The following is a 21689-nucleotide window of genomic DNA, read 5'->3' on the forward strand; positions in this document are numbered from 1 at the left end:
TTCAACTCCCAGAATTCCCCTTTCTGGGAGTTGAAGTCCACAAGTCTTAAAGTTGCCAAGTTTGGACACCCCTGCTTTACATAGACAGATATACGGACAGTCCTAGACTTAACAACAGTTCATTTAGTGACTCTTCAAAGTTAACGGCGGCACCAAAAAAAGTGACATGATCGTTTTTTACACTTAAAACTCTCGCAGCATCCCTATAGTCACATGATCAAAATTCAATACCCTCGGCAACTGACTCATATTTATGACGGTTGCAGTGTCCCTGGGTCACGCCATCCCCTTTTGTGTCCTTCTGACCAACAAAGCCAATGGGGAAGCCAGATTCACTTAACAACCATGTTGTTAACAACTCCGGTGATTCACGTCTCAAAAGTTTGCGTAACAAATCACTTTGTGTAACGAAAGTCGTAAAAGCTCGCTTCACAAATGTCTCCACTTAGCCACAGAAATTTTGGGCTCAATCACGGTCGTCTGTAGTAGACGCTATCCTGAAACAAGGAAATTAGTGCCTTCTCTCAAACAAGATTCATCATGAGGATGTTGGGAGAAAAATAATAGACTGACACTTAGCAAATGCATTGGTAATGCTTTGATATGTTTAAAGCTGAGGCGGTGACCCACAAAAAACACACAAGGAGAATTCATGAAGCAATTTTAAGCTTTCCTGTTAGTCATTTGCCAAATGAATGAACACTTGCTACAGTTGGACAGTTTGTAGGTTGGACTGAGTGATTTCCTTTTGATTCCAGAAATGTTAATAACACTTAATTGTAACCACACTGCCTTAATCAGTAGGTATAACTACTACTTGCTTGAAATGCTTTGTGAATGAGCTCACTGGTCATCTCCTGCAATAGGATGGGGGCTTTAAACAAGCATGGTTATACAACATTCTCTGCTTGCTTTTATCCTGCCATACTTCCTGGAATAACAGCTGAAAGCAGCTGGCACTCAGTGTTTTCAAAGGGCCATCAGACAGTAGAAGTAAGACAATGTGTAAACAGATGTTGAATAGGCACACCATAAAATGTTTGTGCCCAATCGGAATGCACCCTGAAAAAAATGGCTATTACATTATAAGTATTACTGGATGTATACTTGTAAAATAAAGGCTGGCTAGAATTTCAGATTTTCAAACCATTCTATAAACACTTAATGTTATTTATCCAAACACAAGGTTATGGGCAACATATGACTTTGGACCACTTTTGTAATTCACACTGGGGGTAACACACCTATCCAGTTTGCTGGCAGTGGTCCTGAAATCGTTTGCCGGTGCTGCCTTCTGGCAAACTTGCCACAAGATCCGAGAGCTACTGCTACCACATGAAGCTCCTAGCAATGTGGAAGTTCTTAGATAAGAGCTCAGTATAAAATCTGAAATAAGCCCACTGATCCCCCCCCCCAAACTTTCGGATCTCTGTTTTCTCCAGGACTTTTACAAAAGCAGTCCAGCTGTCAAGAAGGTATTTGACAAGAAAAAAACAATATCAATTGCCTGCAGTTAAGTACATTTATTTAAACAGATTTAGATTTATTTTACAATAATGCATCAGTGCATTTTATTAAAAGAGGAGGAAGCAGTTTACACAAAAGGCATTCAAAATGATAGAAAATTAATCACCGCTATTGACTTTTTTTTAAAAAAAAAAAACATGCACAATTAATTCAATGTGGGCTTGTTCCTGCAAAGACATTTGGAGGGGAAGACCATGACTGTAGGAAACAAGGATAGATGCACCAGTTTTACTCTGCGGTATGCTGGGAAGAGTGAGCAGAGACAAGATCATAAAATGCCAACACTGGGGGGAAGAATCTTCCTATTTAAGATTCATCCTCCTTTACATTATGCACGGATGGGAGGGATTTTAAGTTTTTCACAAGTAATTTACGGCAGTTTGAGATTAAAAATTGGTTTTCAACTACTTCATGCTTCTCTAACTTTTTCCTTAGAAATCAATAGCTTGGGGGAATCCTACTCTGATTAACACCGTCCTCTTGTGTTTTTTTGAGCTAGGCGCAATAGCTCCACCACGCCCAAAGAGAAGAGGGCAGTCACTAAATCTTGCACAGAGTGTGATTCTTTGGAAGCGCTAAAAGAGCGTTTAGACCAGTGTTTCTCAAACTTGGGGACTTTAAGTCCTGTGGACTTCAACTCCCAGAATTCCCCAGCCAGCTATGCTGGCTGGGGGATTCTGGGAGTTGAAGTCCACAGGACTTAAAGTCCCCAAGTTTGAGAAACACTGGTTTAGACACACCTCGGGAAATGAAGCCAGAGCGAACTACCATACAGTTGGAAAGGACATTCCAAACGAGGAGAGAAGACGAACCCAAGACACACACAAAAAAAGTACGAATAGCAGCAATGTTACAGCAACGTTAACAGCTATACGTTTACCAGTCACTCGAGTTGAAAAGCAGAAGCGCTTTCACTCGCCCCGACGAAAAAGGGCCGCCAAGGAAGCTTCGAAGGGAAAAAAAGCCGCAGCCTGTCATGAGTTTTAAGAAAGGCACTGCAGGAAAAAAGCCGTTTTAGTAAAAGAGCCGATCGTGTCGCTGGGCTGGGTCTGTGAGCAGGAACTTGGTTGACTTCAGCAGTCCCCACTCACCTCTTCCCCCCCCTCCCCAAGGTCTACGGGGCCTTCAGCTCCCCCAACCTGCTCCACCAAGTAAAGTGCAAAGCATGAGGATGCAAATACTTTAGATACCTCCCGTTGGTCCATTGCCCTCCTCTCTCTCTCTCTCTCCCTTCAGGAAGTCCTGCTTGTTTATGGAGAAAAACATCCTTTGGGTTTTGAAGGAGTATACCTTACAAGGTGATAAGGCAAAAAAGACTCTTGAGTGTCCTGGAAGGATGAAGAGTGTGAAAGTCCACAATTGGATGACATACATTCTCCTTCGCACGTGTGCTTTCATGGGGTGGATCAGCTCGGGCGGCTATTTCTTCACGCAGCTTGGCCAGGAGAGGCCCCCGCAGGCAGCTGACACAATGATGTAAATGATGACCTGTGGGGGGAGGAAAGCGTTTAGCGACTTCCGTCCTCTGCGTATCACCGCAGGAAGACAAGGTGATTAGGGGACTGGAGGCTAAAACAGATGAAGAACGGCTGCAGGAACTGGGTATGTCTAGTTTAATGAAAAGAAGGACCAGGGGAGACATGATAGCAGTGTTCCAATATCTCAGGGGTTGCCACAAATAAGAGGGAATTGAACTATTCTCCAAGGCACCTGAGGGTAGAACAAGAAGCAATGGGTGGAAACTCATCAAGGAGAGAAGCAACTTAGAACTAAGAAGAAATTTCCCGAGAGTTAGAACAATTAATCAATGGAACTACCTGCCTCCAGAGGTTGTGAATGCTCCAACACTGGAAGTTTTTAAGAAGAGTGGATAACCATTTGTCTGAAGCGGTGTAGGGTTTCCTGCCTAAATGGGGTTAGACTAGAAGACCTCCAAGGTCCCTTCCAACTCTGTTATTCTGTGTTCTTTATTCCGTAAGACAATCTGTAGGCCGGTTGCCTGAGTGTGCAACTGCACAGCAGCAGAACAGCTGCCTCACTATTTCTCTCGTTCAAATGGACGCCCTCCCATAAGGGGAATAGATCTCTTGCGGCCCATTCATTCATTTATAGACCCAGCACAAGGATAAAAGGACATCACGAGTCATTTCCTTTTATAGCGGCAGAGTTCCTCCCCCTTCGTATAGGGAAACCCCCCCCCCCCCAAACTTACAATGGATACGATGGAAACTATGATGGTGAGCTTGAGGTTCTTCATGCACATTGCTCGAGCCAGGTTCCTACTGGTTGTTTTGAAAGTGACGGACTGGAAGGGGGAAAGCACAGGAGAGGATTTAACAGACCACACCCAACCTTTCATCAGCCTGTTCGGAAGACAATATCAGTTCCTCCCCACCAAAGGGATGCTATGTTAACTGTTGTTTTAATTCACATTTCCAATGTACCTTCTCGAATGCCTTTTCAATTTTTTAAGTCTCCTATCCAAATCCCATGCTTGACCTTCAAGATCACAGCAGAAGTAACCACACTGCCCTCTGCTGGAGGTTCTTGGCTAGGCTTTGCTGACATTCAGAACACAGGTAGTCTTCACTTAACGACTCTAATTGGGACAAATCGCTAACCCGCAGGGATATATGTAAGCAAAATATCACGTGACTGCCTAACAGCAACAGTCCTGGCAATCCTACGCAGTTCCTAGGAAGCAACCTGGATCCAAGCCGTTGTCAGAAGAAGGCAAAGGACGGTTCCCACTTCAACCCCTCTGCCCCATCTCTCCTTTTGGCCACCCTGCCTGCCACCAGACCGGGTGCAGGGAGGCATGAGGAGCAGTTGTAAACGCAGACAAAACTGAATGTTGACTGCAGGGAAATGCAACAGCTACAACTTCAAGGACTGATCGTAAGTTCATTCAGCAATCATAACTTCTAACAGTTGCTGAATGAATGGATGTTAAGCGAGGAACACCCGTACAGTAGAACCTCGGGTCACGAACGCTTCTGACCACGAGCAAATCGGGGGCTGACCCAAAAATCTGCTAAATGTTTCACTCTGCTCGCAAGCGCATCCTCGGGTGGCGTCAAACACAGCTGTGCCGATTTCCCCTTCCGCGCCAATTTTTTAAAATATGCGCATGCGCAGTCAGCTTTGCTTCCGGTCACGATCAAATCAGGTTGCGACCTCAATCCTGGAACGGATTACGGAAGTTCCACTGTATTCCCAACTACTGTTTTTTTAGGCAATGTTATTCCTAAGAACAGCTGCCTTTGCCTACTGCTTGATTTCTCTCTGCCAGGTCAAAGGATTGCCAAACACCACATGTTAATTTTGCTCTGCAAAGGGAAATAATTGTCTGGGTAAATAGAACTCTAGTGAAGAAACATCTGGCTTCACTGTCTCAAATGCCAACCTTAGAAGACACTTTCCAAAAACGTGCTCTACCTCCTAAAATGCAGCTAGTTCAAGGTGACTTGTCTTGTATTCATTTCCTTCCCCCACCAATCCTGCAGGCCTCCCCTTAAGGCAGAGCCAATCCTAAAGAATTCACCCCACCATCTTCAGAACTTACCGAATCCACAAGATTTTCCGTTTTGTCTATCAGCAGTTCCAGCTTTTCTCCTCTTTGAGCTACGAGATCTTGGATGAAAGGGAGAACAATTATAAGAATTCCAAAGGAAAGAGCAACTCTCCCACAGTATTTTCCTAAACCACAGAAATTTGAGTAACATAGTCGCACTGTCCTCTCTTTCCAACTCAGGTACTTGATTCAATTATATCTGGAGCAAGTTTCTTAATTAAGAGTTTAGGAGTCTGAGGCACCCCTTAGAAGCTCATTGAGGATCCAGTAGATTGGGAAGCTAAGATACCCCTATATGAACTGAACTAAACAGAACAGCAAGAATCGAAGAAAAGTAACCCAAATTACTTTTGTTCCACCCAATCTTTTTTTCCTAAATAAGTTGAAATGCAATCCACCCACTTCCTGTCCCTTGCCACTCATGCCCTTCCCCACAAAGCATCTTCTTTTTGTGCTATATCCGCCATCAGACATTGGCGATCATGTTGGCAATCCTATTTTTACCAACAGCTGCACGAAAAAGTGCTGCTGAATTTTGTCCAAACTAGTCCCTTAGATTTTGAAGCCAGGATGTTCTTCTTCTCCCTGGACCTCGTTTGCCTTCAATCTTTCCTTGGAAGATTAAGTGAAGGATGCTGTATTTTTCCGGATGTTGCACCACATGTCCGAAATATTCTAATTTTCGCTTTTTCATGGTTTTGATGATTTCCCTTGGCTTTCCCAGGCGGCTTATCACCTCATTTCTGATTTTGTCAACCCAGCTTATACGTAACAGCCGCCTGTAAATCCACATTTCAAATGCTTCTAGTCTCTTCAAATGGCTTTCTGTCATCGACCAACTCTCTACTCCGCAAAGCATCAGCCCTTGCCATATACATCTACAGTGGTGTAAGGTAAAGGTAAAGGTTCCCCTTGCACATATGTGCTAGTCGTTCTCAACTCAAGGGGGCGGTGCTCATCTCCGTTTCACAGCCAAAGAGGCAGCGGTGTCCGAAGACATCTCTGTGGTCATGTGGCCGGCATGATTCAACACCGAAGGCGCACGGAACGCTGTTCCCTTCCCACCAAAGGTGGTTCCCATTTTTCTACTTGCATTTTTTACCTGCTTTCGAACTGCTAGGTTGGCAGAAGCTGGGACTAGTAATGGGAGCTCACTCCGTTATGTAATGGGAGCTCACTCCGTTGCTAGGGATGCAAACCGCTGAACTGCCGACCTTCTGATTGACAGTGGTGTATAGGGGTTCAAATACACCCGTACCTATATTACGGACCATGATCCCTTTGAGTTCGTCCACCTGAGCCTGGGTCTCTACCATCTGGTCAGGACCTTTGGTCTCAGAGTGATATTTCTAAATGGAAGAAGAACAGAGGAAAACAGAGAAAATCAAAGATGTGAATGAGCAGCAGAGATGAAATTGGGGGAGGGTATCTGTAAGCCAAGTCTAGCTAAATATATAAACAAAAAACCCCTAACATATAATGCACTCATGTGATGCATTGGCACAACAAAGCATCCAAGAAATAAAATGATTTTTTTTTTGTTGCCTTAAGTGACAGTTGCACAGTCTTCAGAGCCATATTCTAAGGAAGCCAAATTAAAGAATATGCAGAGACCTGGACCGCCATAGTTGCTAGATGAGCTAACTAGGTTTAGCAGCCTGGAAAAAGAGCATTTAAGGAAGGCAGGATAAAAGTCCTCAACAGCTACAAAGCTACCATGTAGAACAGGGGTGTCAAACTCGATCCCATCGCGGGCCATTATCAGGATTTTGTTTGCCCTTGGGAGAGTTTGGGGGCGTGGCGTGATAGTTGCGGGCGACTGCATGGGTGGGGCTGGGGTGGGCCACAGCTGGAGTGGCATGGGCCCATCCTTCGCTGTCTCCAGGACAGCCTTGCAGGACAACTCTAGGCCTATCATGAACTGGATCTGCTTCTCTCCTTCATTAGTTTCCACCCATTGCTTCTTGTCCTACCCTCAGGTCCTTTGGAGAATAGTTTGACTCCCTCTTCTTTGAGGCAACCCCTGAGATATTGGAACACTGCTATCATGTCTCCCTTAGACCTTCTTTTCATTAAACTAGACATACCCAGTTCCTGCAACCGTTCTTCACATGTTTTAGCCTCCAGTCCCCTAATCATCTTTATTGCTCTTCTCTGCACTCTTTCTAGAGTCTCCACATCTTTTTTTTACAGCTTTTCAAGGAAAGCTACAAGGGTCAGGGTTAAATTATTGAAAACGAGCACACCCATTTTCCTATGAGGGTTTTTAAAAAGGGGCAACAATAATAATGCCACCTCAAAAACGATCCTCGTTTTAAAAGAAAACTGACACCCCCCCCCCTGGTTTTAACTCAACCCAGCCTGTCATCAAATGATTAGACAGTCAACGTCCAGCTCCACAAGAGGCGGTGTGTGTGTGTGTTGCAGTTCCGCTTCCCAAAAAGGAAGGATCTTCTGAACGACGGCCCAGAAATCTCACCAGCTGTGCTGACAAAACACTGGAAAACTCGCTGTTCATGGCGTAGGGCAGGGCGGTCTGTGCTCGAGACCCATAGGTGGTCTGAAACCTCTTCTTGATTTCGTTCAGGAATATGAAAGCGCGGGAACGCTCGAAGTTCTGAAGAGAGAGAACGGAACAGACGTGGGTTAAACAGAACAAGAACAGCTTATTTCCCGCAGAAAGGTAAAGTAGGCAGTGAATGACTAGAAAGGACATAAATAGACCTAAGAACTGTATCTAAGCAGGAAGTAGCAGGGACAGATAATGAAGACTGACAGCAAAGCCATCTTCAGTCTGTCATTGTTTCTTGGAAGGGAATAATACTTATCAAAACAAAAGGATACAAAAGCCAAAAGCAAGTATTTTCGGCACAGCCATATCCCAAGAGTCTACCTCTGTATTTGCCCGTTTCTAGCAAACACCCCTTTAGAGCGTGCACATTTTACCAATTCTGCAATTCCCCACTGCAGCTTTCCCAGTACTTACGTCATCTGTGATGCAGAGGTATATAATCCGGTCCTGACAGATATAGTGGAACAGGTAACTGAGGGCAGAACAAAGACACCGAATACGTTTGCGGAGTAGTGGTATAAACAGTCCAAGGTTATTTGCACACCTGTTGAAATGGGCCCACTAACCCTTTTCTTTCCTGCTCTCTTCCCCAGTCCAGCAGCCAAAGGGCTCTTTTAATTTCATCCCGTTATTTATTTATTTAGGGAATGAATATTGCCGCCTATTCGCACGTCGCCACTCAAGGTGGCTTACAGAATATAAAACCTTGTATAAAAACAATAAAACTAATGCAAGAAGAGTCATATAGTAATAAATTCACATAATAAAATCGCCCTCCACCCCGGCGACAGCACCTCACACGAGCCATTTAATGGGCTCCTTCCTTCTCTGGGTTCCCCAGGACCATTGGCAGAACCAGGTCTTCAGCGCCTTCTGGAACAGTATTAGAGTGGGGGCCAGTCTAATCTCTGGAGGAATGATGTTCCAGAGAGAGGGGGCCACCACGGAGAAGGCCCTTCTTCTGGATCCCACCAAGTGTCTCTCCCTAGAGGATGGTACCTGCAATATTCCCTGCCATCCCCTGTTATCGCTTCCCATTGCTTTTTGTTTTCCTTCCCTCCCCAGAATATACTCACTTTCCGTGCGAGTAGGTGAGCTTGTTGTTTTCGGAAGGTATCTTGGCCAGGATCTGCTCTGTGACCTCCAGGAAATTCCCTCCGCACCACGCATGCTTGGCCAGGATGGTGGAGCCCCTGGCTACAACCGCAAACAGGATCGCCATAGCTGGAGGCTGGCTGCAAAGGACAAGAGACACAGAATGAAGGTGCTTCTCCGCAGATGGAAGCAGGGCCACCGCAGCACAACACAGTCTCTGCCCCTATCATGTATACAGCTGGAAAAAGGCAAAAACAACCCTAGGCAGAAATTCTATGCGGAAAAAAAAAAAACAGTTTCCCCCCTTTTCAAAATCCATGGGAAAGCAGAGTCCTGTTCAACCCTAATCAACACAGGAGTAGAATTCAGCCGGTTCAGACCGATTCCGAACCGTTAATTTTAATCTGATTCACTGAACCGTAGTTGCAAGGACTGGCTGACCCCGCCCACCCTCCCCCTCCCCTCCCAGGAGTCTCCACGCGGCCTGTTTTGGATGCCAGGTAAGTGCAGTGTCCCGTGGAGGGCGAAAAACAGGCCTACCGGAAGTCTGGAAATGGGTTTGTTTCTGGCCTCCAGAGCGCGGGGGAGGCCATTTCCACCCTTCCAGAGACTCGAGGAAAGCCTCCAGAGGTTAGGGAGGGCACCAACGCCCCTCCCATGGTGTTGGAGACCAAGCAGGCCATGCCCACCCAGTAACTGGGTAGAGAATCGGTTGCTAAAATGTTTGAATCCCAATTTAAATACGCTTTTGTCCTTAGCAGTGACTTGTAAATTCCTGTCACCTAAAACATGTGCACTCCCAAAAGATACAGGTAGCCCTTGACTTATTATCATTCATTTAGTGACCGTCAAAAGTTACAACAGAATGGAAAAAAGTGACCGACTTCCCCCCCCCCACCACCACCACTTACAACTGTTGCAGCATCCCCACGGTTAGGTATCAAAATTCATATGCTTGGCAATCGGTTCATATGTAGGATGGCTGCAATGTCCTGGGGGGTCTCGTGATGACCTTGAGCGACCTTCCGACCAGCCAAGTCAACGGGGAAGCCAGATTTACTTGACAACTGCCGAGACTATGGGGCAAAACTCACTTAACCGCCGTTCTGCTTAGCAATAGAAACGTTGGGCTCAATTGTGGACGTAAATCGAGGACTACCTGCACACATACGCAAATTAACAGGTCTTGCAGGATACATTGCATTGCCGGAATAAGTAGAGAGGAGAGGAAAGGAAGCAGATAATTAAACTGGCAGCTGCCTCCCCTGAAATGCAGGCCAGGGATCAAAGTATAGGGCAATGTCCAACAGCTGCTTTCCACTTGGTCTGTTTTGGCTCCGTGCCATGGCAGTGGTAGCAACAGCGGCTCTGAATGTCCGCGTTCTCTGCAAGAGGTCAGATCCTTCCTTCAAGTAATCTAAGAGCAGCCGCCATATTGCTTTAAAGGACAACTTTAGCCATTGGCCATTACATGAGATTTATGCAGGGCAAGATGCCAGCATTCCCTGAGTATTAATACAGAGTATTTCTTCATGTTAACGGGAGGAATTCCCTTTAAAACTGACTGCCACCTTCCTCAAGGGTTGGCTCTTTGATTTTGTGGCTGTGATGACTACAAAACATCGTCAGACTTGGATAAGATAACTAGCAAAAATAGTTATAGTTATCTTTGTCCTAACGGGGCCAGCAGAATGTTAGGTGGGCCTGTTTACCTGGACAGGGAAATATAAGAGATAATCAAGAAGCAGAGGTCCGCTACGCCTGGTCCTTGGACTGGCACAGCCCCATCCACGGGATTCGGGCAGCCCACAAAACCATGCCCCCTCCGGTCCGTGAAAAAGCTCAGAACAAGGCATTGCAACAGAAGAAATACAGGTGTGTGTATGTGTGTGTGGGAAGCAGTGAAAGAGTTATAGGGCACGATCAGCTTCCATTCCCCTTTCTGGTTCCTTCCTAAAAGATAACAGCATTGCAACATGCTCAGGAACCACAAGATCAGTTCTTACACACAGCATCCAAATGCTTGGCTGTTTCAGGCTTAATAGATCAGAGCCCTGTTTGCGCAACAATAAACGTTTAGCAAAGCTGTGCTCCATTTATCTTCTACTTTGTTTTTGGCATACATTTCTGGAAGGGAGTTAGAAGGCCATCGTTGTACTCCTAGATCCCTGTTGCTCAAGGTGACTAAGCAAAAAATAATAATAATATATTTTTCCTTACTTACTTCGATCAAACTTTTTGGATGCCTTCCCTACATTGCTAGTTTTATTCCCTTTCATTTTATACCCAACCCGAGGGCCAAACTTCGTTCCAGATTGTCTCCTTATCTAAATAAGGCACTATTCGCCCTTTGGAACAAAAGAAGCAATGTTGTTGTTCTTTGATTGTTGCAAACTTTCTCAAATAATTCCTAGCTGACTCTTCCAAAGAAAATGCAAAAAAAAACCCTTTCCCTGCGATCTCTCTGCCCCCCAAAATACAGGGAGGAATATGACTTCACTACCGCTGTCTTTCCCCGAAAATAAGACAGGGTTTTATTTTTTTTTGACCCCCGAAATAAGCGCTTGGCCCTATTTTCAGGGAGGTCTTATTATTTTTGATGTGCAGGAGGCGGCGAGCGTGGTCACCTCATGGCTGCTGCTGTGTTGCAATATTTTGGGGGAGGGCTTATTTTAGTGCATATGCTCAAAAGCCCGATTGGGCTTATTATCCGGGGAGGTTTTATTTTCAGGGAAACAGGGTATTTTAATCAATCCATATCCATCTCTCTTATCTCAGTGAAAAAAAAAAGAAATTGCAAATTTTGCTCTTCTCCCCTCAAGGGTGTGTTTTTGATCCTACCCCCCGCACACATTTTCAATCACCTTTTCCATAAAGCTTGCAGTATCATGGCTTAAAATCACATCCTTGCTGAATAGATCTAGATAGCCTGGGGAAAAAAAAACATTCCTTCCCTCCCCCAGGTCAGACTTGACTACAAGACCTTCTGTACAGACACCAACTTTCTCACGTTGTGCAAAATGCCACAACTGACCTCCCAAAAACACAAACCTGGAAGTCGTTGTGAACATTGCACGTAATCGCTTTAGGACAACGGTCTTCAATATGCCATACTTCAGTTGTAGTTACTTTTTGATTAAAAGATAAAAGACTCGATGCATAATTTATTATTAAACTTATATGTCACCTGTACGCCACGACTCTGGAAGGAGGTGGGAAAGGCAAATTAAATACAGTAGATGACGAATGAAAGATGGTATGGACGATGGACTCCTTCCCCCAAAGGCCTGAGTGAAGAGCCAGGATTGCCACTGCTTTCTCCTGGGATCCAATTTTTTATTACCACCATCCTTTATTCCAGTTATAAGTAAATAAATCCACTGTGACTTTCCAGGCTGGCTTACAGGTGTGGGACATCCGAGTGGCTTCTCATCCCTTCCTAACCAGAATGGATGCTGAATAACAAGGATCAAAACACCTTCGGGAGGAAAGAGCTGGACCTGAGGGGTGAAGAGAGTCAGACCCCAATCACAATCCAGAGAGGAAGCTTGGTGTAGGGGGTCAGGTGCTGGCTGCAAAACCAGGAGAAACTCTCAAGCATGAAAGCCAGCTGGGGCAATTAGGTGCCAACTACTCTGTCTTAGCCCACGACACAAGGTTGTTGTTGGGGAGAAAATGGGAGGCAGGAGTAGTAGGCATGCTTGCTGCCCTGAGTGATGGGAGATACATGATAAAAGAGAGAGGGGGAGAGGGAGGGAGGGAGATGGAGAGATTAGATGGATAAAGTAGACAGGGAGATAGAGAGAGGGATAGATAGATGCAGATGATAAATGGTATGGACAGATGATAAATGATAGATGATATGGATATCTAGAGATGGATACATATGAATATACAGATTTATCTAGATAGGAATATATCTACATTTTTATCCCACTATACCTATATATCCCATATAGTGGGATAAAATTGCAATACCAACATCCCAACTCACTTCCCAGGTTTCTGGTGGTGGGGAAAACACGAAGATCGAACTGTATGGATGTTCGCCGCCTCGAGCAATTTTAAAAATGTATATAAGTCACATAAATCAACAAACAACAACATCGTGGTACTTGGCTGATACCTAGGAGGCTGGCAGCAACCCGTATTAACCATCAGCACCAGTCAATGGTATTTGTGATATATTTTTGAATGTTCAGTTGACGGAGTTTCATGTTTAATGAATAAAGCATATAATAATAATAGATAATAATAGAGTAATAAGAATAGAAAATATATAATAATAATACTAATAATAAGAAGAAAGAAGTAATTGAGAAGCGAGCTGAAAATTGGAAAAGCAAAGCTATGCATGGCCAATACTTGAAAAGTATTGAAGGCAAAGGTGACCAAAAGCTAACTTGGAACTGGTTAAGACCAGGAGTACTGAAAAAAGAAACAGAAGGCTTTATTTTGGCAGCTCAAGAACAAGCCTTAGCCACAAACTGCATGAAGGCAAAAATTCAACATGTCACCACCAACAGCAAATGTCGCCTCTGTAATGAGAAAGATGAGACAGTCGACCACTTGCAGCAAAATTTCACAAACTGACTACCTACAACGCCATGACCGCGTTACTAAGATTATTCACTGGAAATTGTGCCAAAAGTTTGGATTTGAGTACAACAAAAACCACTGTGACCATCAGGTTGAGAAGGTTTTCGAGAATGAGAAAGTCAAGATCTTGTGGGGCTTCAGAATCCAGACTGACAGACAGCTGGTCTACAACACACCTGACATAACAATAATTGTTAAGAAAAAAGTATGGTTCATTGACATTGCAATACCTGGTGATGCACGAATTGAAGATAAACAGCAAGAAAAAATCACAAAATACCAGGACTTGCAAATTGAGGTTGAGCGACTGCGGAAAAAGAAATCGTGTGTTGTCCCAATTGTAATTGGAGCCCTTGGAGCAATACCTAAAGGGCTACCTCGCTATTTGAAAATTCTAAATTTATCAGACTTGAACATTCTGATTCTATAAAAACCCACCCTACTTGGAACAACTTATATCCTCCGATGTTACCCTAACAATTCCTAGGTCCTTGGTTAGGACTCGAGCTGTTGAGCTACCAACCAGCCCCAAAGGCTATGAATCTCACCAAAGAAATAATAATAATAATAATAATAATAATAATAATAATAATAATAATAATAATAATAATAATAATAATAATAATAATAATAATAATAATAATAATAACAACAACAATAATAACAATAATAATAATAATATATGGTAGTTCCTGGAGATGCCAGAGTCGAAGCCCCTCGTCGGACACAGGAATTATACGGGGTGGGCGTCCTACTTCGCAGGGAGGTTGTTAGGAGGCAAAGGGTGCTCTGGGGGGGGGGGAAGGACTCCCCAGCGTTGCCATGACGACAGGGCGTCGACCTGCCCACCGTTGCTGCCTCCTCCGGGGGCGGCAGGAGGGCTTGAAATCGGCCCAGCGGAGCGGAGCCCCCCGGAGGGACCCCCACCGTCCGTTCCCCCGGGCTCCGGCCAGGCGCAGACGCGGAAGGCAACACCCCATCCTTACCTCGCTGGGCGCCCGCCGGGAGCCCCCTTTCGTTTCGCTCCCCTTCCTCGGATCTCGGTCGCGTCTCTCGCCGAAGAAAACCAAGGCCACGTGAGCTTCCGCCGCAAGGCTGCCAAGGCTTCTGGGAAACCGAGTCCGTCCGCAAGAGACGGAGGGCCAAAGGCTTGCTTGCTGGGAAGCGAAGTTCTTTCGCGCGGAGGGGGAGGGGGTGAAAGGCGGAAGAAGCCACCGATTGGACGAAGGGGAGGAAGTAAGGAGAGTCGCGGCCGGGAGGCGTTTTAACCCCATCATTACCGAGGCGCTTCCCCAGGAACGCTTCTTGTTTGAAAAGAAGAAGGGGGGGGGAGTGGTTTCCTGACTTGGAGACTACGACTCCCGGCATCCCCTATGCTCCTGCCCATGCGGGAAAGATGGGAGACGAAGAGAAGCAGCAGCCACGCGTGCTGCAGATGGTAAGGCCGGCCGCAGGGAGGTGAGCAGCCTTCTTCTAGGCTAGCAGGCAGAAATCCAGCAGGTTAAGCCTAAAGCAAATCAGCAACCACCCATTAATTATAATTAGTGGAAACTGCTGCAGTATTTCTCTTTCTTTCACTTTATCTCTCTCTCTCTCTCTCTATTATCTATCTATCATCTATCTATCTATCATCTATCTATCTATCTATCTATCTATCTATCTATCTATCTATCTATCTATCTATCTATCTATCTATCTATCTATCATCTAATCTCTGTCTGGTGTCTGTCTGTCGTCTTCTTCTTTTTCTTCTTCTTCTTCTTCTTCTTCTTCTTCTTCTTCTTCTTCTTCTTCTTCTTCTTCTTCTTCCTCCTCCTCCCCCTCCCCCTCTCCCTCTCCCTCTCTTATCTCATCTCTGTCTGTCTCTTCCCCCCCCCCCCCCCGCTACTTATCTATCTATGGCTACAATAGCTGGGGAAAGGATGGATGGAAATAGAGAATAAGTAGAAGAAAGGAATGGTAGTCTATCCTCTAACACAGGTGTACTGCTCTCAAGCCATTTTTGCCCCCCAAAACCCCCACCTTTTATAATAGAATAGAATAGAATAGAATAGAATAGAATAGAATAAAACAGAACAGAATTATTTATTGGCCAAGTGTGATTGGACACACAAGGAATTTGTCTTTGGGGCATATGCTCCCAGTGTACATAAGGAGAATAAAAATACATGAAGCATAAGGTACAGCACTTAATGATAGTCATAGGGTACCAATAAACAATCAAATCATACTAGGAAACAATCAATATAAATCATAAGGATACAAGCAACAAAGTTACAATCATACAGTGGTAAGTGGATGATAGCAATGATGAGAAGATTAATAGTAATGCAGCCTTAGTAAATAGTTTGACAGCGTTGAGGGAATTATTTGTTTAGCAGAGTGATGGCGCTTGGTGATAAAACTGTCCTCGTGTTTAGTTGTTCTAGTGTGCAGTGCCCTATAGTGTCGTTTTGAGGGTAGGAGTTGAAACAGTTTATGTCCAGGATGTGAGTGGTCTGTAGATGTTTTCACAGCCCTTTTTTTGACTCATGCAGTGTACAGGTCTTCAATGGAAGGCAGGTTGGTAATAATTGTTTTTTCTGCAGTTCTAATTATCCTCTAAAGTCTGTGTCTGTCTTGCTGGGTTGCAGAGCCAAACCAGACAGTTATGGAGGTGCAGATAACAGACTCAATAATGCCGCTGTAGAACTGAATCAGCAGCTCTTTGGACAGTTTGAACTTTCTGAGTTGGCGCAGAAAGAACATTCTTTGTTGTGTCTTTTTGTTGATGTTTTTGATGTTAGGTGTCCATTTTAGGTCTTGAGGTATGATAGAACCTAGAAATTTTACCTTCCAGCTTCTGATGTTATTTCTCTTCCTCTGTCTGTAGGTACGAGCTGAGGGGTCGGATAAGAGCTGTGTCACATTTGTGCTCAACAATGAAGATCACACACTCGGCAATTCTTTGAGATACATGATTATGAAAAAGTGAGTGTAAGGTTCTGTTGCAGGGTGGATCCCAACTTTTCTTATTCAGAGGGAGAACTATTTTTCCTTTGAAGACAAAAAGCTTCAAAGGATACAGGGCCAGTCCTATAACGCCCCTTTACAACTCCTTAAAATAGCTGGTTAATTGTTCTAACTGTCGGGAAACTTCTCCTTAGTTCTAGATTGCTTCTCCTCTTGATTAGAAGCATATATCTTCTTATTTTATTTTATTTATTTATTTTCAACTTCTCCTTAGTTCTAGATTGCTTCTCCTCTTGATTAGAAGCATACATTTTCTTATTTTATTTTATTTATTTATTTTCAACCAAACTTGATACATAGATGATTTACCCTCTGGAAACAAATACTGGGGGGGGGGGGACACCCCTGGGGTGTGTCTGTGTGTGCCAGCATAACTCTGGAACGCCTGGGCCGCTAAGAAGAGCAAGTGTGGCGTCCTAGAGCTGCAATTGTTTGTGATGTCATGGGAGAGTGAAGTGATAGCCTGGGCCGTTAAGGAGAACGAGTGCGGCATCCTAGAGTGGCAATTGTATGTGATGTCAGTTCCTTCGCAGCTTCCTCTGGAAAGCCAGCCGTGACATTCACCTTCCAGTGGACCAATGGGGAAACGCCTGATGGGTTTGGGGCAAAGTGCCAGGATTGTAGACTGGGCGGGAAAGAGGAGTGCATGGGAGGGGGAAGGGAGAGGGCAGGGATGATGGGCATGGGAGTAGGGGGAAGTAAGTCCCTATATATATGCATATATCTATTTGAGTACTAAATGTAGAGCCTAACATTTCCTGGTGTATGATTTTCAGAGCATCAGACAGAGAACATCCTTTGATGTTTTCCCCTCTGCCTCCGTCACAGTCTTCTCTTCCTTTTCCCTGCAGCCCTGAAGTTGAGTTTTGTGGTTACAGCATCACCCATCCCTCGGAAAGCAAAATCAACTTCCGCATCCAGAGCAGAGGTGAGAGCGCTCAGCCCTTCTTCCTGGGAGGGGGGCGGGCAACAAAAACAGACCGCCCATCTTCTCCCTTTCATGAGAAAACCTCGTGCCTGCTTTTTCAGCTCACGAGCTCCATTGCCCCAGGGAATCTTGTCTTTCCAGAACAATGACAGGTCACCCTCCACTGAAGGGCAAGGAGGAAGCGGATTCTGCTCTAATTTGCCATTAAACCACAGCAACAAGGATTGTGTCTGTAAAAGAGCTGCGTAGAAAATTCAGCTTCTGGGTAGCTAAATCTTTTTTGGTCTCCTGTCAACATTGCAACTTTTTTTTTTTTTTTTTTGCATTTCTGTTAAAAGCAGATCTCTTTCAAGTTTTGCAGGGATTTAAGACAGTCTTCCCTCCTTAAAATTAAACTTTGAATGTCCCCCCTCCTCCCTCTCACAAATTGGATTCTTTCCTCACCCATGTCTAGGCTTTGACATGTCGTTTGGACTCTGGCATAACACAAACCAAGAGAAATTTTGCATCGTGATTCAGAATGTAAGATATTGGCTAAGAGACTCAAGAATGAAAAGTTCCCGGGAAAAATCCTGCTTCTGGTATGAATTGGGACAATCCCTCTCCAAGCCTGAGATCCTTTCCACCCGGTTTAAGGGAGGCTAACACGAAGTACAGAGGCTGCTCTAAGAATTCCACTGATTAGAACAATTAATCAGTGGAACAGCTTGCCTCCAGAAGTTGTGAATGCCCCAACACTGGAAGTCTTTCAGATGATGTTGGATAGCCATTTGTCTGAAACGGTATAGGGCTTCCTCCCTAGGCAGGGGGTTGGACTAGAAGACCTCCAAGGTCCCTTCCAACTCTACTATTGTATTGTATTGTATTAATTGTAATTAAATAGTGTACATGAAATGGATTGGTCTTCAGATGCTACCCAGATCTTTGGAAAACTTGGTTGTCTGCCTTTGATGACCCAAGAATTGCATGCGAGGATATATGCAGAACATATATCAGTGATGGCAAACTTTTTTGGGCTCGTATGCCAAAAACGAGGGGAGCCCAGGGGGGGTCGTGCGCGGGCATGCCACAACCAGAATGCTATGCGCATGGCCCCCAGTGCGTATATGCCCACGATCAGTGCTCCCTCCCCCATTTTTGGCGTATTTCCCCCCTCCCCAGGCTCCAGAGGCTTCAGGCCTTCCCTGAAGCCTCCGGAGCGCGAAAAGCCGTCCCTAAGAGCAAATCAAAGTACGTTCCCGAATTTCCAGTTTGCCCTTAAGGCCAGTTTTTCATGCTCCTGAGTCTTCAAGGGCGAAAAATGGCCTCAAAAGAAGACCGAAGTCAGCTGACAGGGCAACACCTCGCCATCACGGATATATAGACAGCAGGAGCTGCAAGGCAGGGGAGGTTAAAAAAATAGTCCTAATCCTAGTCAATCAAGGCCCAACCCCCTTGCATGACGTAAGTCCAAAGGGATGGCATTTGTTTGCACTGTGGGTGCCATCTTGCCTTAAACAAGCAAGGAGATCAGCTGGTGGGAGATGCAGGGAGTTCAGCTCCTTTTCTGATCTTCCATGCTCATGGCAGACCGGGAGGGGTTTTTAAAAAAATGCAGCCTAATAGTTACTGTTCACATTACTAATTTACAAGGCAAAGACACGAATTGGAGGATAAGTTGTTTTTATCCTATTTGGGCCCTGGGGGATTTGTATGGATCCCAGCGTTTCATGTTGCTATTTCATGATTTTGACAATCTTATTGATGCCACCTAAAGTCTGATGGGACGCGGTGGCTCAGTGGCTAAGACGCTCAGCTTGTCGAGCGGAAAGGTCGGCAGTTCGGTGTTTTGAATCCCTAGCGCCGCGTAACGGCGTGAACTCCCGTTACTTGTCCCAGCTTCTGCCAACCTAGCAGTTCGAAAGCAGGTAAAAAATGCAAGTAGAAAAATAGGGACCCCCCTTTGGTGGGAAGGTAACAGCGTTCTGTGCACCTTCGGCGTTTAGTCATGCCAGCTACATGACCACGGAGACGTCTTCGGACAGCGCTGGCTCTTCGGCTTTGAAACGGAGATGAGCACCACCCCCTAGAATCGGTAATGACTAACGCATGTGCGAGGGGACTCTTTACCTTTTAAAGTCTGATGATGTCAGCAGCATACAAATCATATAAATAAATTTGATTTTTCTCTGATCGCATAGGAGGCCTACCTGCTATAGACATGTTCCAGAAGGGACTGGAAGACCTTATGGGTGTTTGCCAACACGTGCTTAGCACATTTGAGGTGAGTCAGAATAATTTGCCTAGCAGAGAAGATATGACATCTAGATAAAGGAAATGCAGAAGACTGTAGGTAAAACCAAGGTCAGGTCCTGAGGTTTTGAATGGAGCAGGGAGTAAGAAATCTGATACAGAACATCTTGAAAACCCCAAACTGTTCATTGGACAGTGTAAATAGGGGATTGTCAAAGTCAATGGTGCACTGTGAGATAAGCAGGCAGGGTCACAAATAGCTTTTAGGTTTACTTACCATTCCATAGCACCTCATAGCATGCTTCGAGTGGTTTACAATGTAGAAGTATTACTTCTATGTTGCCCCTAACAATCTGGGTCCAGAAAACAGTAGAGTAGAGCAGAGCAATAGGAATAGAATAAAATAGAATAGAACAGAACGGAATGGAACACAGCTGGAAGGGACCTTGGAGGTCTTCTAGTCCAGCCCCCTGCTCAAGCAGGAGAATATATATTATTTCAGATGAGTGGCTGTCTAGTCTCTTCTTAAAAACCTCCAGTGATACAGCGCCCATGATTTCTGAAGGCAAGCTGTTCCACTGGTTAACTGACTTCACTGTTAGGAAGTTTCTCCTTAATTCCAGGTCGCTTCTCTCTTTGGTTAGTTTCCAACTATTGTTTCTTGGCCTGCCCTCCAGTGCCTTGGAAAATAAATTGACCCCCTTCTTCTTTGGGGCAGCCCCTCAAATACTGGAACACTGCTATCATGTCGCCCCTTGCCCTTCTTTTCTCTAGACTAGCCATACCGAGTTCCATGGTCCTGCCAGATGCCCCTGCAAAGAGACCTGGCTCCATTCTAAGGAGGCTAGAATCAGAGTCCCCTGAAGCGTGAGAAGGGCGGCAAATAAATTTGATAAATAATTTTTTTTAAAAAAGACATCTGTGAAGTTCCCAGAAGATTACCTAATTAATTGACGAGCCTCGAGACCAAGTTCAAAAGAAATCCATTCATTTATTAGGATCAACATTCTGGCGTGTCCTCCTGCGGAGCCAAAACTGGCTTCCGCTTAATTGCGTTTGAACTTTACCCCTCTATCTCCTCCCTTCTGTCATGCGTCATAGATCCTATTCACGAAGTAGGTTGTAGAAATATGAGATCCAACTCTGGCCGAAGGTTTGCAAGGAATCCTCCCTTGAATGCCAACTTGATAATAGTCATGGCAACCCTTTACAAGTTGACAACATAAATGAAGGGATCTTAAGAAAGCCATCATTGGTGACATCATTTTCATGCAGGGATTCAGAGGTGGTATTCAGCAGGTTCTGACCAGTTCCGGAGAGCCGGTAGGGGAAATTTTGTGCAGTGTCCTCTTTTACAATCTCTTCCTTAGGTCCAACACACAGGTAGTCCCAGGGGTGAAATTCAGCAGGTTCTGACCGGTTCTGGAAAACCAGTAGTGGAAATTTTGAGTAGTTCAGAGAACTGGCAAATACCACCTCTGGCTGGCCCCGCCCCCAGCTATTCTCTGCCTCCCAAGTCCCAGCTGATTGGGAAGAAATGGAGATTTTGCAGTATCCTTCTCCTGCTATGCCCACCAAGCCACGCAAACCGAGCCACAGAACCGGTAGTAAAAATTTTTTGAATCCCACCACTGTCAGGATGGTGTAGCAACAGACATCCGCTAATGAAGGGACAGGACTAACTCTCTTTTGATGAAGTGCTTATCTCTGATTCTGTAGCCCCAAAAGTCAGAATCTTTCTTCGTTTTCTCTTGCAGGCAAGTGTAGAAGAATATAAAGCCATGAATGATGTGACAATGCAATAGTCTGCCGACACTCACAGAATGGATAAACCTCTGCATACAGCGACGGGTTTGGGGACTACGACTTATTAAAAAGACATTTTGGTTTTTTTAAATTTTTTTAAAAAATCTCTTTTTCTAAGACCTGCGTGATGGGATCCACATTCTCCCTTTAGGGTTTACAACACGCCTATCGTCGGGGAGCTGCGAGAATCCTACGTTAATGCGGCAGGTATTTTAATTCAATGGTGGTAACTCTTCAAGATCTGAAAGTTTCTAGCTTTTCCCCACCCAAGTGAAAGTTCAAGTCGCTGCCCAGCACCCACATGTCCATCAAGCACCAGTCCAACTGGAGATCCCTCCCAGTCA

The 21689-nt window shown here is 44.9% G+C and overlaps 2 protein-coding genes across 2 annotated transcripts; one reads left to right on the forward strand and one right to left on the reverse strand.

Moving 5' to 3' along the window:
- Positions 1-1508: 1508 nt before the first annotated feature.
- On the reverse strand, positions 1509-14506 carry VAMP7 (vesicle associated membrane protein 7). The gene is made up of 8 exons (XM_081964069.1): positions 14354-14506; positions 8750-8908; positions 8088-8145; positions 7581-7718; positions 6360-6450; positions 5093-5160; positions 3740-3832; positions 1509-3015 (listed from the first exon to the last, which is right to left on the reverse strand). The coding sequence occupies exons 2-8, from the start codon at positions 8893-8895 to the stop codon at positions 2947-2949; spliced, it is 663 nt and encodes a 220-aa protein (XP_081820195.1). The 5' UTR covers positions 8896-8908; positions 14354-14506; the 3' UTR covers positions 1509-2946.
- Positions 14507-14666: 160 nt separating this feature from the next.
- Positions 14667-21436, forward strand: LOC309397806 (DNA-directed RNA polymerases I and III subunit RPAC2-like). Its single transcript, XM_081964160.1, has 5 exons — positions 14667-14805; positions 16240-16337; positions 17231-17307; positions 19488-19570; positions 21297-21436. The coding sequence occupies exons 1-5, from the start codon at positions 14764-14766 to the stop codon at positions 21342-21344; spliced, it is 348 nt and encodes a 115-aa protein (XP_081820286.1). The 5' UTR covers positions 14667-14763; the 3' UTR covers positions 21345-21436.
- Positions 21437-21689: the final 253 nt, after the last annotated feature.

The sequence above is a fragment of the Natrix helvetica genome, assembly GCF_964273705.1.
Source record: "Natrix helvetica genome assembly, chromosome: 11".
Taxonomy (NCBI): Eukaryota; Metazoa; Chordata; class Lepidosauria; order Squamata; family Natricidae; genus Natrix; species Natrix helvetica.

Coding starts and splice junctions, on each gene's coding strand:
- VAMP7 (XM_081964069.1), bottom strand. CDS start 8,895: ATGGCGATCCTGTTTGCGGTTGTAGCCAGGGGCTCCACCATCCTGGCC. Junction 8,146..8,749: donor CTCACCTACTCGCACGGAAA/GTGAGTATATTC, acceptor TTCTGCCCTCAG/TTACCTGTTCCACTATATCT. Junction 6,451..7,580: donor GTGTTTTGTCAGCACAGCTG/GTGAGATTTCTG, acceptor TCTTCCATTTAG/AAATATCACTCTGAGACCAA.
- LOC309397806 (XM_081964160.1), top strand. CDS start 14,764: ATGGGAGACGAAGAGAAGCAGCAGCCACGCGTGCTGCAGATG. Junction 14,806..16,239: donor AGCCACGCGTGCTGCAGATG/GTAAGGCCGGCC, acceptor CTCTGTCTGTAG/GTACGAGCTGAGGGGTCGGA. Junction 19,571..21,296: donor ACGTGCTTAGCACATTTGAG/GTGAGTCAGAAT, acceptor TTTCTCTTGCAG/GCAAGTGTAGAAGAATATAA.